The following is an 18,554-nucleotide window of genomic DNA, read 5'->3' as shown; positions in this document are numbered from 1 at the left end:
GACTTATGACTCAGGGAGCCCTGAAGATGGTAGCAGCTTCTTGGGTGCTTAGATGCATTTTCCTGCTTTGGGACTGTAACAGAGAGCGCACACGCTGCTGTGTGTAACTGGGAGAAAGCAGAGAGACAATGTGTGTCACTTCATCTTTTGTGGCCTGAGAGGGTTGTCAGCACCAAACTTTACAGCAAAAATCCGTAAGAAGCCAAGGACAAAAATGGCAGCATCCTCTCCGTGCCTCTTGCGGTGATCAACAGTGTTGATGTCCTTATAGCAAGTCCCTGCAGAAAGACTCAAATGCAAAAGTACTTAGAAAAGGGAAGCAAAAGGGAGTAAGGATTTGGGGGAGGGACAAATAGAAGGGGGGCTTCACCCTTGAGAGAGATATTTCCATTCTGGACCAGGCTGGGAGAGAGACAGTAACAGCCTGGGAAGAGTTGAAGGAAGTAAAGGTGGGGGACAAATACAAGAAACTAAGTATACAGACCTATAGCTTGGAAGAGTAAGATGAAATTACAGATCATTCAGATCTGCAGGACTTTCTGGCTGGTACAGAGGATGGGATATATCACATTTTGAGAGCACTTACAGCCTAGGAAAAATACTTCCAAAGACACTGCATCAGTCTCATGTCTTTGCTAGATATATGCAGTTGCCACTCGGTGGCACTCTGAAAACACATACCATCAGACATACACACCTTAATGCAGGTATTGATATCCCAGCTCACTGCTGGCACATGTGTGCACACATACACGCGCAAGCATGCCCACACTCAGCACACACATGCTACAGTGTGCTGCTGTACTGCTCCACCAGCAAGCACCAGCACAGAGTCCCACCTACTCCTGTGCTTTAAACTGACCCATCCTCAGGCTCCTGTAAGCCAAACTTCTTCTAGAGCAAGTTGCAGCTGAGACACATGGGAGTGGGGTGAGAAAGAAAGGGAGAACTACGAATGGGGGAGCTGTGAGATACCCACCGTTCTCTGTGATGATTTGGGGCACCTCTTTGGCAGCTGGTGAGATGCATTGGATCTGACTGCCCACCACCAAGCCATCCATCTCTGACAGGTCCTCGAAGGTGCAGTTAACTCCTGCTGACAGCTCGGGGACATTGTAGGTCTCCAAAACTAGCTGCAAGCAAAGATGGAAGGAGGGAAGAAGAGACAGAAAAAGAAAAGAGAGAATACAGAGCTGAACAACAGAGCTGGGCAAGCAGGAGAGAATTACACTGGAGAAGTTGGACAAAGAGCCTCTTGCTAGACAGAGCATCCTCCTTCAACAGAAAGCAGCGATTCAGGAGAGGGATGTGTATGTGGAGGGGAAAGGAGATGAAATGCCAATGCCAACACAAGTGGTACATGGCTATGCAGGAACAACTGCACTGCATCCCAGTGCTGGCTGGGTCAGTGGAGGGGAAGGAGTGCTCATTATATGTCATGCAAGTGTAAGGTTAGACAGGGAGTCTTTGGAGCCGGCTGTGAAAACTGGGGCTTTGCTGACCCCAAGGCACGCGGTTTCTGAGGAAGGTGACTGCTACTCACAAGAGGCACTCTGCAGACTACAGAGAAACTGTAGCGCTCCAGTCTAACTCTCTACGGCCTGCTCTCCTAGCATCAGCAGATGGGGGGAGCGCTCTGTCACCAAGTTCCTGCGTAAGGAGAGTCTAGTTACAGCCTTTGGTCCACCACAGAAAACTACTCTCTCTGGAGGCACAGCAAATTGCCGCTCTCCTGCCCATCCCACCAAGGAAGCAGTTAGCCTTCAGGCTGTGCTGTATCAGGGCATCATAAATTAAAAAAAAAAAAAAAAAAAAAAAAAAAAAAAAGCTGTGAAGGAAGAACTCATGGTAATTTTAGAGTTCACAGCCCTCACCAGATTTACCATGTCATTACACATGGTCATTAAAGAAAGGAATTGCACGGCTGGTTTCTACCATCTTCATGCACTAGCAAAGGGCATTCATGCTTCTCTCTTCTCAGACTAGATAAGGTCCTGTACCACTGCTCTCCAGCACTGAGGGTCCTGCCTAACCCACTCTTAAACAAAGACACCCTGTGACTAAAGGCAGAGAGGCATCAAAGGGTACTTGTAGCAGCTGCTGATGACCTAGCAGTATAAATTTAGGGTTATTGTCACCAACCGCTAGAGCTAGTCACTAGAGGCAGGCACAAACTTGGATGATTTCTACATTTGCTTACTCCATGAGCTAGTTGAGGCCCCATATGAGGTGACAGCCACTGAAAGGAGACACAATGCATGCTGAAGTGTTGTGGCTATCAGCACAAAAAAAGAGGAGGTCAGCCCAAGTGCTAAAGCAGGGGATAATGGGTAACGTAACTCTTGCTTATTGCTTCCCTTCACTATATTTCCCACTTTTGTAGAAGACATGGGGGTTATTTCTCAACGCTAGGCACCATGAGGGAGAAAGGCTGAGAAGATGAGTCTTTGCCCTGACTGTCATAAAACTCTTGCATGAATATGTTCGTTTCATGGCAAGGGGAGCAGCAATGGGAAAGGCAATTTTGTTTCTTGGATGGAGAGCAAGAGAAAGCTTTGAGTACTTGGACAGATTTAGCATTTAGGCTGTTCAAAACTGTCCTGTTAAATGGTGGCCTCTCTCTTGCATCTCCCTGCCCATGAAAACACTGTCAGCAGTGGAGAAGGAGAAATTGTTCTCCTTGATAAATCTCTCTGAGCACAACAAATGAAGAATATAAGTGTGCCATGCTGAGGATGACACCAACGGATAGACTAGTAGAGCTTGGCCACAAACATAATGAGCCAATACTCACCCTGAGGAAACAAAATCTTATATCCTCCAGGCCTGCTCTGGAGCTGCTGCAGTGAGTGAAGAACAGAGTCCCCCCTGAGGCAAGTATCTCCTCTCACACATAGTTTTCCAAGTCAGTATCAGTGTCCAAAAGTTAAAGGATTAGCTGACCACACAGATAACTCCTCTGCCTCCATAGGCAAGAATGTGATATTGTTGTCTCTTAGAACCCAAGTGAGACCCCACAAGGACATCACTAACCATTCAGTCATCATTGCTCCCCTCTTGGTTTGCCAAGAGACTAGCTGCAATGGTTGTGAATGAGCTGGGACACCATTCCATTCAGAACTGGGCTGACACTTCCATGGCAATTTTCATGCAGGCTATTGGGCAGAAGTGAGACACGGGTAACTTCTGATCTCAGCAGCTTGGGGTTGGCTTGCCCTACCAGAGTAACCTAGAGGTAAAGGTCTTTTATTCTGTTATCAATTTCAATTGCCCTGAGCAGCTAGTCCCCCAGGATTTATTCTAACATAAAAGAATTCAAAAACTACTGAGAGAATAAGAAAAAGAAACCTTGAACTCCCAGAAGAACAAAGGACTTAAGATGTCTCAGATCAGTTTTGTTTGAAGCCTAGGAAAGTTAAGTCACAGCAAAGTTAAGAGGCTGAAACAAAGCAGCAATGATTGGACATGCAGACTTTGAAAGGCTGATTTCATTATCACTGACTAAAACCCATCACTCCAAAAACCATCACCTAGATGTCTGACAGCTGCACTTTGAGCAATACCATTTAGACCTTTCAGGATGTGGGGCTAGAGATCAATTCACCCAGAAATGGAGCTTTCAGGCCCTGACTTATCAGTTCATTTCCAGTCCAAACTAGTATGGCCAAAAGGATAACGCCTTGGTAGCCTGGATGAAATGGGTCCCTACTTCATTCTCAGAGGGTGTCAAGTTCTCACTACATTTGCTACTGCTGTCATGAGCTGGAAGAGAAGCCAAGAGTTGCCTAGATCTTCTGCAGTGATTTCTTGCCTCAGGCCCAGAAGAAGGATCAAGATCACCTACTGCTGTATTATCACTCACTGTGTGGCTAGGCTAGATGCTGTCTTGAACTGCTCTTGGCCTTAAAGGTTAAACTTTGTTCTAAAGAAGGTCATATGACATAGCATGGACCTTAGGAGCCTTAGGTTCCTCTGTGTAGTATCCTGCGTCTTTGCACTGCATACTCAGTATTGTAGCTGCAGCAGAGTGAAGCTGTCGGTAGCTTAAGAAGGAGACACTTCTGCCCAAGGTGATGGGAAATTAGAACTTATTAAAATAGCTCATGGTACCCCTCTATTCTAGGGGGTCAGTTCTAATCTCAGTGATGTCCCTTGCCTAAAGACCATGCCCACCCATCCAAAAACCCCTCTCCCAAGGAAGTAAACATCTGCACTGTGTGCACACAACAGTTACAGAGTGCAGAGGCCCTTCAGAGATGCCCTCAGCTCCTCACACAAAACCGAGAAACCTTTTTCCATACTTCTAGACAGAAGATAAACAAATCCCAAATGCCCTCCCAGGAAAAAGCTTTCTGCATGCCAAGGAAGCTACTGGGAAAGTTAATGGCCTTTGGAGAACTTCCTGGCTTTGAGCTTCCCATCCTTGCCATTCCTGCTGAATCCAAGTAACATACGCCCAGGACCATCAGATTGACAGCATGGGCAGACTAAATCTGAGGGGCAGGGAGGGATGGAGATAGTGATTAACATTCCTTACCAGTACATTATACTGGGAGACAGAGATGTTGTTGGGATGCACAGTAAGCCGGACGCACTGCTTCATCTCCGAGGCAAATCTCCGAGGCTCGCTGGAGCGCTCACATCGCTCCTTCCTTGTGCACCTGAGCAAATGGGAACAGAAAGGGGCAGGGTTAACAGAAAATCTTGCTGGGAGGGCAAAGATGGCCCTGGGATGTAGGACGAGTAATCACTGAGGGTAGAAAGTCAACACTGTACTCTTTGGCACCTCATTGGCTTGAAAGCCTTCACAATCACACCCTGGAGCTCTTTGACTCCAGTGCTGATGGTGGGGGTATCACAACAGGCTTAATGGTAGCAAGGACGCCATGAAGAGGAGGGATGTGGAGCGAAATCTTCAGCCCTTGAGTAGGAAGGATGCACAGCTCTGAAGATGCTCCAGTGGAAGCTGTGAGTGCATGGCATGTGGGCAGCATAAGCCCACAAAGATAAAAACAATCACTAATTGTTACCAGTGCTTTCAGCAGCTTTCATTGTCTCTGGTCTTCTCTGCAGGGTGAAAACGCAGAACAGCAATGTGAATTGGTAATGGCATGTCCTGTTTTAATTCAGATCTGCATTTACTTACTGTAAAAGAAATACATATTTTACTCCACATGTGCTGCTGAAGCCACAGGTTTGAGGAAGATGTCTGCCTAGAAATCCATGGGTTAATATAAAAGGACAGCTCCAACTGCATGGCAATTACTTTTTGCCATTAAGCTAATGTTATGGACTTGCACAGGGTGTCTTCAATGGATTTTATTATTAGCAGTGCTATTACCCCCCATTAAAATCAGCTATAAAGACTAAGTGCGGATGTTAAATTATTCAGCCACTCCCAGACTTTGGATTCTTTGGTTCTGAGAGTGTGCAGGGGCTGTTGGAGGATTAGCTCCAGGATCACCCGGGAGAGTCTTTGCTCCCTGGAGAAGAGCTTGTGCCCCTGTGCATAAGTATTTGCAAACGGGGATCTAAGGTAGTGCATTTCTTTGGACCTTAGTTTGGGAAAGAAAATCCGATATACTGCCGAGACTGAGTGTTACAGAGCTGGGGGTCAGGTCTAGAACTTCAGGGCTTAGCTCCTCGTTAGTGACCAAAACTAAATGAAATTAACACCTTAGTTTCAAACTGCTCCATCTTCCTGAAACAGGAAAATTTTTTAGGTCCAGGAATCGAAAAGATCTCAGCCATTCTCAGCAGACTCCCAATTTGCTTTGCAGATCTGAGAGAGTGAGAGCATCACTGCAGCTCCCTCTCTCTGCTCCCTGGGAGCCCTCATCCCATTAGTCTCCTTTTGCGCTGCCACATATTGGATCAGGAATTTTAAATGTGTAGTCTCCAGAGGGCTACAAGGATAGCCTATTAACTGCTCTCAAAACTGTAAGTCCCCTATCACAGAAAGAAAGCCAAGGTAAAATGCTGACCTGAGATTTTTGCAAACACTTTTGTAAAACAAATAGGCACAGCAAGAGCAACAAAGCTCTGCAGGGCGTGGAAATTCCTCCCTTGAGAACAACTTGGAAAGAAAACCTTTTGGGCTTGATGTCAAAAAACAAGTGCCCAAATTCTTCAAAAAGTCCATCCACCTTCCATTTATTTCCTCAGACTGTAGCATGGCAGAAATGTCTGGATCCTCTAAAATTAAATAGGCAGCTACCCAGGCTCGGTTCCACTGTAGTAGCACAGCAGTTTACTGCTTTTACTCTCTGATGCACAAGCACATCTGGCATTTGCACAGGAGGAACAACACCCAGGAATATGGTGAGTGTTAAGGAACCTGGTTTATATTCCCAGTCTTACCACTAAATGGGAATATCTTTGTCAATATCCTATCTGCTGTTTACTAAGTATGGATTTAAAGCATACAACTCTTTGGACCAAAGACTCACTCTGTATATATCTGACATGTCTTACAATCCTGATATCTGTTGTTTTGCACATTGTCATACAGATAATAAAATATTGAAAAAAAAAAAACAACACAAGATAAGCTTTGCTTTAGTATAATAAGGTTGCAATGTCAGTCACTCAAAAATTAGGTACTTCTAGATTGAAAGTAGCGTCGGCATTCCTAAATCTGCTCCCTGCCGTGGCACGTTGTGAGTCAGACTTTAATTACAGTATCACAGTTAATTATTCTTTTCTTTTTTTTTTCCATAGGTGACCTTAATTCTGCCACTTGCTAACTTTTGACTTTGCATTCATTCTCCCTGTCTGACCTTTTAAACGCAATTTCTCTATTTCAAACTAAAAACAAACAAAAACAAAAACAAAAAACCCTGCTGCCTGAATCTGATTACAGGGGAGTTTTGCCAAGCAAACCCAAACTGAGCCTGGCTCTAGACCACTGGCAAGGTTCAAGCCCTCAGACAAACATCACAGACCCTTTCCATGCGCTAGGAGCGTAATTGGTTCCAGGTAACTGATTCTGGCCCCTGCATAAATCAAGACTAAAGAGATGGAGCCACCTACCCCCGGGTTTCTCAGCAGAGCAAGGTATCGCCCTCTCAAATCAGGCTCAGAAATGAGTGGTGTGAGCCAAAGTGCAGAAAAAAACCCAGACACCGAAGGCAGCCACCCCAAGGGGACATTACAGTCCAAAAAACGTAGTTCAGTAAGTTGTAAATAAAGAGAAATGGGACTTTTTAGTAACTAAATGCATCCAGACGTAACTGCCCCTCATGGAAATGTGATCCCCTGGATGGTGGCTACCCGCACGCTGGAGCTGGACTATGAGAGAGAGACTGAAATAGGCCAGCTGATAAAAAACAACCTAATCATTTAATCATTTCTATACTCTCTTCTGAGAAACAGCATGTATTTTGGGCCCTGAGCAATTGCTATGACTCTGCTGCACTCTCATCTGCGGCAGCTGATGCCTTCTCTGTTACTGCTTATGCAGACAAATACCTTGTACTGCCAATAACTGTTTCTCTTTAATAAAATATTAGTAATTCTAGCACACTGGCTCCGTCAATATGCCGAGATCACTTTCCACTGCCATATAACCTAATTCAATGCTATTCATGCTATAATTAGCTTGTGTGTAACTCCCACCCAGTGGCATCCCGTTACACTAAAGACACCTAAAACAGTGTGTACCACCCCTGAACTTATTTGCATAAGATTACGGTGTAGACATGGCACTTCTCTGTAAGTCTTAATAACACTGTTATTTCATTATCAGCTGCATCTTTGTCAATTGTAAGTGTCCTGCCTCTTTCTAGACCATTAGTACAAATACTAAGAAACTAGTCCTACCATTGAACCATGAGGAATCCTATTTCCTGCTCATCTCACATTAAAATAAATACCGCTAACACTAACCCTCTGTTCACTATCAACTAACCAATTATTTTAATAATGTTAAATTAATACTTTGTGCTTCTGTGGCATCTTTCATCCAAGGATCTCAAAGGGCTTTGCCTGGAGCTAATTAATCTTCACGACACCTCCCTGCGGTTGAGACATTCCCACTCAGAAAAGGGAAGGGGAACACAGATATGTGCAATGAGGCACTAAGGGCTCTTCTGCTTTGCTAGGGCAGTGCAGCCCTAGTCCAAATTCACTCCACCACCTCCAGGGTTTGTCCTAAGTGCTCACTGCAGGGCATATTAATCTGAACCCTAAAAATCTCCAGAGAAGATGAGCCTCAGCGCACCCTTGAACTCTCAATGCACCTAGATAACTCAGGTGCAAGAAGGAGTAAATGGGAATACTCCTCTGTCTGCAAGCTCCATGATTTTGCTAAGCATGGCATGGAGAGCTGCAGATCATGCTGCTGCAGAGCTGCCAGCCTGTGATGTGAACATGTCTGTCATGGGGCTTAGCCTGCTTACACCTCACTTTGCCTCTCAGTGAAGACCCACACTCAAGCAAAGAAAACTAGGACCTGTATTCATCAGACTGTTAGCTTATTTTTGGCCATATCTTTGCTTCTTCTAAGCCCAGTATAGTGGGGTCTTGATCCTTGCTGTAACTTCTTCATCATCCCCATCCTACTTATTGACCTGTGGGAGCTTCTCCTATATGTCTTCATTCTGAGCATTGTGGCTCCATTTCCCCTCTCCTGGGGCCGTTGACTTTGGCATCCAGACCTGAGGAGGATCTAGGCTAGCGGTCAGAAAGCGGCTGTGATCACAGCATCTGGAGGGAAGTCAGAAAGCGGCTGTGATCACAGCATCTGAAGGGAACCAAGGTCAGCAAAACCTTTCCTCATCCCCGAGCTACGGGCTTTTCTCATTTGTGAGAACAAATTGAATATATTTAAAAGGCGCAGTGGCCCTTGTGCCTGGCCTTTCTAGCGGTAATTATTTTTGAAGACATTTGAAACCCTGATAAGATCCTACAGTGAATTTCTTTCCTTGTTCAGATTTGTCGGGTACGTGGTGTTCGGTCCACAGAAAGTGGTGTTCAGTCCATGGAAAGTGGTGTTACGGCTCCAGGCTCTGCACCAGTGGGGTGGGGTGGGGTCTTGCCAGGTGGTGGGACTGCCCTGTCACGGCCTGAAGCTGTCACGCCTCATGGTGAGGTGGGGAATTCTGCTAATTCACGCCATTAGCCAGATCTGGTGGCCCTGCTGGAGATCAACTAATTGACACTCTGAGCGGACAAAATAGACAGAGACTGATAGTTCAGAGAGGGGAAAGCCTCAGGTTCAACCAACCAAGAAGGAAGTTTCTTTAGGTCTGTATTTTGCTTATATATATATATATATTTCTGGAGGGGAGGGAGGAACACTGCAGACAAATAAAAATCAAAAAAAAAAAAAAAAAGAAAGAAAACCCAAACCAAAACCCAAATCACAGAGTACAACACTGATTGAGGCTTTCTTGCTTATATCCATAGATACTGAAACAGCAAAAGATTTTGATTCTTTATTTTCTTTTTTAATTTTACCAGAAGCTGACTAAAATACCCAATTTTCTGAAGTGAGATGAAAATAATTAAAAAAAAAATCAATTGCCAGTTTTCTGGCAAGAGAAGAAAAACATTCTTCTAATTGATTTTAATTAAAACAATTTTCCAGGACAAAAGAGTTTTTACTGAATCTGATCAAAAATTTCTGCACAGAACAGAGGGGATTTTTTGACAAATTGCAATTAGCACACTATACAATGTTTTACTCATAAAAAAGACAGAACTTACTATTAAAAAAAAGGAAGAATTCTCATTAAGAAATTTCAAACAAATTTTTGGGGGAGTGAGAAACCTTGTCATTTGGTGTACAGCAGTCATCTATCTACTGCTCTTGTATTGCAAGATTCATAGCCTGGCCAAAGAGGTGGACTCACAGGGAAGAAGAGGGAAATGAAGCATGTGACCTCAGTGTTAAGTAGGTGGAGAAGAGTGAGAAACAGCTGAATGATGTGGGTCCGCCAGTTCAGCAAACCAAAATGAAATGCTTCTACCATCTCCAAATGGGTAATTTACAGGTATTGCTGTTTTGCAAAAGGTTTTGACATTTCAGCTTTCTTTTCCAATTCCAAACAGTGACATTTCCTGCAGGAAACAAATTCACTCAGCCTTTGTCAGATTAATCACAACCACCTTTTCATTACACCTTCCCTCCAAAGCTGATAACCTTGAGAGTAGCGAGTGGGCCCAAGGTGCCATTGCACAGCCTGCTCACACCAGCAAGGACAGACCAGCAGGGCCGGATGGCTGAGTGGCTCCCAGCCTGACTTGAGGGGATTCCCCAGTCCATTTGTCATGAGGCCTTTTGTCATCATGGGGTCACTTGCAGTAGGGTCCTGAGCTCATGCAGAGGGCTCTCCCCTCCTCTTCCTCCAGTTTGTAGTCATATTATCACTCTTATCCTTCCCTCTGCCGCAAGACTGAGATGTTGCCTTGGCAGGTACCGCTTTCCCCTTCCTCATCCTTTCCCAGGCGTTTTTGGCCTGGGCACTATTACACATGCTTTTCAGCTCGTGCCCTTAAATTTGTGCTGCCTTTTATCCTACCTTCTTCTCCTCAGGTTGTCTGTCTCTCTCCTAGATTGTCTTCACCAGTGATGTCTTCTGTCCTTATCCTAATCCTCTCATCACAGAATCACAGAATCACAGAATGGCTGAGGTTGGAAGGGACCTCTGGAGATCATCTAGACTCCACCCTACTCCCTCCCCCTACTCAAGTAAGGTCACTTAGAGCATGTTGCACAAGATCACATTCAGGAGGGTTTTGAATATCTCCAGAGAAGGAGACTCCACAACTTCTCTGGGCAACCTATTCCAGTGCTCTGTCACTCTCACAGGAAATAAGAAGTTTTCCTCATATTCAGATGCAATTTCCTGTGTTTCAGTTTGTGCCCATTTCTTCTTGTCCTGTCACATGGCACCACTGAAAACAGTCTAGCCCTATCCTCTTGACACTCTCCCTTAATGCCACTTGACACCCTCATGCCCACCTCAAGAGGGAATAGGATATGGGCAAAGAGAAAATGGTACTGGGTGGAGAGGATGGATGAAAACATGGAGAGGGGAGGAAGATGGGTGCAGAGGGGCCTGCAGCCAACTCACACATCCCAGACTGTTTGTGAGGACAGAGCTGTGCAGGGATAGTGTTAACAGCTATGTGCTCAGAGCCACAAGAGCTCCCATCCCCTCCCGTGCTTCACGATCTGACCCATCTATCACCTGAAGTGATGATCTTGTCCAGGTGAGTTGGGTAGATCCATCATAGGAGAAAATTCAGGAAAATTCCCATGGAGAAAGATACAGGATGAAGGAAAACTTTAAGGGAAGCCTTATTTAGGTCTCAAGCTGAAACACTCTCTGCATCTCTGGACTGAGAAACACAGATGGTCCCAGCAGCCCTAGAGCAAGAGAACAGCAATATGCTGTGATTTTTCATTCCTTTCCTCACTTCCTCTCCAAGAAGAAATCTGAGAATTCCCAGGCCAGGCAGAGCCCTGAGAGAGGCAGGCTGCATTTGCAGGTGGTTGGCAAAGAATTTAACTGAGGAGACTCCCAGACATTGCAGCTCAGCATGGATCGAAAAACTGGGAATCTGGAAGCTAGCAAGGGCTAGCTAGGCAACAGGCACGGTGCAGTGAACAGCGGTCCTTGTCCCAGGGGAAAAGAGGAACAGGCACAGTGAACAGCTGTCCTTGTCTGAGAAGAAAAGGGGCACTTCCTCCAAAATGGAACAACAGAACTGGATTGCTTTTTCTAAAAGTCTCTAGTATTTCCACCATGCCAACACTTCTGGCTTGATGTGCATCATGAGTGAAGCTGGGGCAGGCTATAGAACCTGGGACTCACAGAAAACTTTTAGCATCACTACCTCTTCTGAGTTTTCTACTCTCTGAAAAATGACAGGTAGCTTCTGGTAAAGGGTCATATTCCCCAAACAAGCACAGGGAGCTTGTGGGTGAGGCTAGCTCTTCACTGCTGTGATGACAAAGTTCCCTGAGGACAAAGAGGAGGGTGAATTACAAGATTCATCTGGACTGGGACAACATTGCAGACCAAAAGCAGTCTTTCGAGGTTCCCCAGATCGCTATCTTTTTGGTTCTCTGTCCCAGCTCTGCCCAAAGTCCTTACTCAAAGGCAGGAGGAGTTGTCCACTCAAGGGCTAACAGGTAGATCAGAGATGCCTTTTGCAAGGTGGTCAGCAGAGGGAGCTCAGTGGAATCCAAGTGCAACCCTCCTCGTGGCATTTTCAGCTAGTGCTGGGTACAGGAATCTGGAAATGGGACTACAAGACACAGAGAGAAATGCACCTCTGAAAGTCTCTGGAGTTTAAAGCACTTAAGTGTAGCAATCTGAATCAGGCTCATTAGTTGGGTACGTCTTTCAGGATGGGATATGATATGACTGCTTCCTTTATTTTAAGGGAAATGTTTTGGTTTCCCAGTTAGAAAAGAGGAAAAGATAGGAATAGATCAATTAAAGAGAAATGGAGATATAATGATAGGTCTGTTTTAGCCAAAGTCTGACCAATGTGTACAGTCAGCTTCGCCTCTCTGGAGATCACTGTATCACAAGGAGAGAACAAGGCTGGGGAAGGAGGGAGCAGCTGAAATTTGCCTTTCCCTCCACTGGAATTGAAGCAATTTTCCGACTGGAGTTAAGAAAAGTAAGGAGATTCAGTCCCACTTGCATGTAAAGTTTAAGGTCAGTTTTAGCGATGTTTTGACATTTCCAGATTCCCCGAGGGTACTAAGAATAGGATTGCCATAAATGTCGAGACACAGCCATCACTGACCTTAAGCTTCATGTGGTAAAATGGGGAATAGTCATCCCTCCCAGACTATTCTTTCTGGCCTCCAGGTTGCCCATAATGCTAGAAGATAGCAGAATCTAGCTTTCCTGGCATGAATGAGTTAAATTAATTCATTTTCTGGAATACTTCGCTTAGTACAGAAAGGCAGGAAATGCTACAGAAAAAGAGGGACAAATTTGAGATGAGATCTTGCAAAGAACCATTCCTGCGAAACCTGTTTTGGCAATGAGAAAGGGGACGGATTTTCTAGCAACTTCATCTGCATCCAGGACCCTGCTGAGCACAGCCCAACTGGAACAGGACCTGACAGTCACTTGGAAATTATGACAGGGCAGGAAGGAGATACTATCGCTCTGATTTCTTTCATGAAGAAAGATTAAGTAATTCAGAAGACTGATGAAGGAACCAGATCCTTGTTTTATTCTGTGGCATTAACCACAAATAGGCTCTCCTCTCCAAGAATCCTTCTCTTTGCCCATCAAAGGCTAGGTGAGCAAAGAAAGACAGAAGGCCTTCCTATGGACTTGGTGAGCCAGAACAGTGGTTTCTCAGCTGGTGGTAGGGTATCTGGGAACCCAGAGGGTTGTGGATTATCTCTAAGAGACATGCAAATGGTAACTTGAGAAGTCAGTGTTGTCATGAAGCTGAATTCACTCTGTGGAACTCTGTGTCTCCCCAGAGCAGTTTTTCAGGGACCATGAGGCACCAAGTTTCAGACCGCTAACCAAAACTAATTCCCATTCCTTCTCCTTTTGGTGCCTGCTTTTAGCCCAGCTGGGACAATACTGGGATAAAACACCAGAAGTCCCAGTCGTCCTTGGGCAGAAGTTCAGGAAGGGAAAGGCTGCCTTGCCAAAGCTCCCTCTTCCCTGGGTGCCTCCTGCCTGCCACCAACCCTGTCACTTGGCCAAATAGAGTGAGGATGCTAATTGCTCTGCCTGCTAATCTATTCTAATGCATGGTAATAGAAGCCGAGTTTCTGCCCTGATAACTCGCCCAGCTTATGCTGCAGAACTGCAATCCTGCCGCCTGCCTGTTATCTCTGTCCCCAGGTGGGCTCCTCCCTCCATCACAGCAATTGAATAAGCCCTCCCCTGGAGCCCTGGAGGGCGTGGATGCAAGGGATTTATTCCTCCATCTCCCGCCCTACAAAGGCAAACATTCAATAAACAACATCCACCCCCCCTTTCCCTGCTTTGGGGGATTTCATGCCCCTTTTCTTTCCCCTCTTCCATCTCCCCAAGTTTCCAGATTGTCTTGTCAGAGCTAATCTTGCCTAGGGAGCCCAGGGTTGGTTTGTCCAATTCAACCTGCTCCCTAGTCCTAGCCTATGAATGAAGGTTGCTGGTTCAGAGGTGGCCCAGGGACCACACTAGCTCATACACTGCTGGGATGCAGCCACAGAAAAGAGAATTGTGTGCGAGCATGTGTGTATGCAGGATAGATCGTTGATGAGCATTTTGATGGCTCATTCAAGCCTGAGATGAACAGGCACATTTCACATGCAAATCCCTGGAAACTTGGAGCTTTTGTCCAATGAAGGTTTGGCAATTGTTTGCTTACACTGGGGGAGGAAAGTGTGGAAATGAGGGAGGAGGTCTGAGGAAGGTGTTGTGGAAATACACCCCTCAGCTGGCCCTGCTCAGCATTACAGAAAGGCCCTATCCCTCCCTTCACAGCAGTGTGACAGCCATAATACTCAGAAAGGCCTCGAGAACAAAAAGCCCCAACCAGCTCTGCAGCATCAGTGTCAGTCAACAGCCAAGGCTGAACAGCCTGGAGCTGGGGGCAGGACTCCACTGACTCCTGGTGAGTCCAGCCTCGGGCTGCAAGTGATGGCAATGTTTCAGCTCCAGTGAGAAATGATCTAGCTGAGTTTCATTTCCTTTAGGTATCACTTTCTAGCGAAACCCACAGCATGAAGCTAGACTGCCCTAGAGAGTGCTGATATTTGTAGATTTCCACCTGGTACTGCAAGCTCACTTGAAGTAGTAACTAGCAGCAACCACACTGGTCCCTGCGAGAAACCTCTTCCCCACTGTAGAAGTGGCACCAACAAAAAAATAACACATATGTTTGACACACTGAAGCACTGGAATTGCCTGCCTTCATCCACTGACCCTTTCTAACCTCCTGTAAGGGTCAAAAATACAAGGAAAGGACATCTCAGAAGCTTCAGGGTCTGTGCTATATCATCCCTTAAATCTCAGCCCTGACTCCTTTGTTTCCAAACTAACCAGGCATAGCACAGGCCTGGAAGCTAAAGGCAGGGAGAAAATCGCAGAGCACAGATTCACTAGCAGCAGGCAGAGCTCAAGCCAAAGGCAGACATGTGAACTACCATCAGTGCAGAGTGCCAAGGTGGGCTACGTGAAAGAAATCGCAGGAATCAGTCTGGAGCCGTCTTTTTCCATCTGCCCATAAAAGACTGGGCTTCAAATAAAGATGGAAAAACCCCTGAAGACTCAGCTGAAGTCTACTTGAGTAATGCAAGCTTTCCTTCTGTCTCTAAGGAGGCAGTAAAATAATTTTCCCAGCACTACATTCACTTACACTCATTTTAAAGAAAATTAAAAAAGAAGAAAGTGAGAGAAAGGGAACAAGGTTGATAGATAAGGCAAGTAATTAATGAACAAAATTACTTTTCCCAGAGAGCATCCTATCATGGCACTTCCTATTCATGATAACAATATTTGGGAGTGTTTTCCCCAGAACCTGAGCAGATAACACCTACGTTCTCTTGCGCTCCTACACGCTCTCCTCAGCAAGGGCTGATGCAAATAATTTTTTCAAAGGGGCTAAAGCTCTTTGTTCATGACCTGATTCAGATGCCTGGGAACATCTTCTCTGAATTCTTCATAGGAGCCTCTTTTAAGTAACTCTGGAGAAATTTGTTCAGTCTTTTCCCTATTATTGTGGTCCAAGAGCCAAGTATCTGTTGATGAAGATGATAGGAGGTGCTCAAGCCTTCAGAAATGTAAGATACAGAGTGTATTGCTCTGGGCATGAGAAGATCAGAGCTAATTCAAATCAGTGGGTCTCAGGCTTCCCCAAGAATCATTGCCAAAAACACAGTGGAACCTAGAAAAAATAGAATCAAGGAATATAGCATCTGTGTCCAAGAAGGCTTGCAGATAGGTTTGGGGAGCCACAGGAAGTACACTGTAAGAGGTCCCTCACTTCTACAGTTACTGAGTCACTGCCAAACACAGCCAGTATATAGTTTAATTGCTCTTTCACTACTAGCATCTGCTGTCCTGGCTTGCAGAAGAATAGTAAGAAAAGAGGAGGTGTTTCCACAGAATAGATTGTTGGGTTTGAATACTGTTTACCACCTCTAGAAACCCCTCACTCCAAACAGTCCTATCCAGAAAGTAGTGGGGCATAGGAGACCGCATAGAGCTGCTTAAACCAGGCTCTCACTCCCCACTGCTCCTTCTGGTTTTCATCACCATCTCTTCTTCCATATCACTCTCTGTCTGCTTCACTTACCTCCTCCTCCTCCTCCCTATGCATATCCATCCATCTGCCCATGATGCCCCAGGAGCAGAGTCAACAGGCAGTAATGTGTGCTGTAGCTGTGATATTTGCTGCTGGCAGAGATAGTTCCTCCCTCCAGGTCCAGACTTTCTCCATGGTCTGCAGCCGTGCAATTATCAGAATGAAGAAGCAGGGAATGACACAAAGAGAACTGTGCTGAGAACCCATTATCATACAGGCCTCCAGAGGGAGGTGTCTGTAGCTGCCCAGTGGCTCAAATTGGAGGGGAGAGGCACTCCCCAGGGCGAGTTCACCCTCATTGGGGAAAAACAGGCTGAGTACCTTTTAGCCCTGACTTGGCTTTCTCTGGAGGCAAGTAGAGAAACAGCTCGAGTCTGATGGGATCACCACCACCGAGCCTGGTGTCTAACCAAGAAAGCCCAAGTGTTACATGATGGGGCTGTGATGCCACCTCAGTCTCACCATTACCTGCCACTTCTTCCATTCCTTACACACCGTCACACTGTGCTGCACATGGAAAGGGCATATCCTGCCCCACTCCTTACCCTCAAGTAATTTGCTACCTTGCTTTTAATCCTTGGAGATTTGTCCCCAGACCAATTCAGAGCCTTACCTCCCCATTGTGCTGTTGTAACATGCAACCTCAGCTGCGAACAGAGGGAAAATGGACTAATGGCTGGGGAATATGCCAGAGGCACTCACATGGTGCAGTGATGCCACTGTATTGACACTGCCCTGGACTGCCAACAGGTCTTCTGCATGGGCTGGTAGACCTGAGCAGTATGCGCTAACTCCCCACTCTTCTACAGCCAACACTGCTCTCCCTGCTCTCTAGCACCATGTACCATGCCCAGCTGCCTCTGTGTTCAGACAGGCACCACTAAGATACAAAGTCTAGTCCCACCCAGCCTGGGAGCCCATCTCCTCATGAAGTGAGGTGACAGGTCAGGCACCCTCACTCAGCTTGACTTGTGGAGCTTCTCACTTCACAACGAAAGAAATCTGAGACTTTTATGCTCCTCTGTGATAGGATTTGCTGCTTGAAGGAGAAAGTGCCCATACAGACTCACCAACCTCATGCAGACCATGTCTGAAGCTCCCAATCCATCTCTAGGGATTTAATCTTTGGAGCAAGCAAGAAGCACAGGCTAAGCTGGATGCACAACCTTCAACAGGTTATCTGTGTCAGAGGTCATAAATAAAGGAGAAAATGTGTTTACATGGCAGTTGTCAGCTCCTCACATTGCTGATGTGCCAGCTTTTGCTTAGAGCTAGAGCTTCCCAACTGGCTAAGTCAGTGTTTTACCAGCCCTTCACCCTAAATCTCACAAGAACAGTAACAAAACCCAAAGTGTGCCATGTCCTAACTTTCACAGCTCAGCTCCTTGTCATACTGTACAATAAGAACAGAGAATTTTGGGATGGGGAGGGATCAAGAGGAAAAAGAGAGAGGGAAGGCAACAGTCTTGTTGTCCTTCTCTGCCCAGGTCTGCTCTAGCCAAGAAGTCAGAGAGCAATGATGTTTGGAGTTAAGCAGAAGTCCACTCAGAGGCAGCCCAAAAGAAACACTAGGATCATGACCTTAGCATACCTACCCCCAAAAAAATTATTGCTGCCTTATATCTGTGTTGTTTCAGCCATTTGGCCATAAGGAGATCCTCAGGCATCATTCCCCAAAACACACAAGGAGCTATTAGTCCGGTCTGATACACCTCACTGAGCCCACCCCTCACATCATCAGGCAGAGGAAAGCACTGCCCCTGTCTGACCTACAGCTTTTCTGGGACCCTCAGCTAATGCTCCAGCTGCAAGGGAAAGGCTGTCGGCACATGATGTATGAATTTCATCTCATCCATGCATGGCTAGAAAGGATGGGTTAAACACTGAAAAATTACTGTGGTGGTATGGATGACCTCCAGCAGGCTGAGCTGTCAGATGCGTGGCAGTAGAGCTATTTATTATACATTCCAGGTGTCCATCTCCCACGCATTTTCCTCATTTCCTTCCCTTACAAGCCCATACCTGGACATTGCAGTCTGCCCTCCTCTGGGAAACTCTGAGACCGCTGGGTGAACAGAACTGCCATGATGAGCTGGCAGCTGAATGAGGGCCAACTGGGAAAGATATTATTTCTTCCAGCCATATCTAGGGACAGCACATACGGAGTCATGGTACTGAGGATCTAGCACGAGTAGGTGGTGGGCAAGACGGGAGATACTGAAAGAGGTGGGAATTCACAAATAGGTCTGTAGTGTTGGCTCTGGTGC

The 18,554-nt window shown here is 45.9% G+C and overlaps 1 protein-coding gene across 1 annotated transcript in view; it reads right to left on the bottom strand.

The window, feature by feature from the left end:
• The window catches only part of PLXNA4 (plexin A4), a 466,810-nt gene that overhangs the window by 122,340 nt on the left and 325,916 nt on the right, over positions 1-18,554 (bottom strand). The window contains exons 6-7 of the mRNA XM_062580398.1: positions 4,538-4,661; positions 980-1,133 (exon numbers count right to left, since the gene is read on the bottom strand). Coding sequence (XP_062436382.1) covers positions 980-1,133; positions 4,538-4,661 — 278 coding nt within the window. The remainder of the gene's footprint in view (positions 1-979; positions 1,134-4,537; positions 4,662-18,554) is intronic.

The sequence above is a fragment of the Rhea pennata genome, chromosome 1 (genome assembly GCF_028389875.1).
Source record: "Rhea pennata isolate bPtePen1 chromosome 1, bPtePen1.pri, whole genome shotgun sequence".
Taxonomy (NCBI): domain Eukaryota; kingdom Metazoa; phylum Chordata; class Aves; order Rheiformes; family Rheidae; genus Rhea; species Rhea pennata.
The sequence above is the reverse complement of the archived record's forward strand: the minus strand, read 5'-3'. Positions and strand labels throughout refer to the sequence as shown.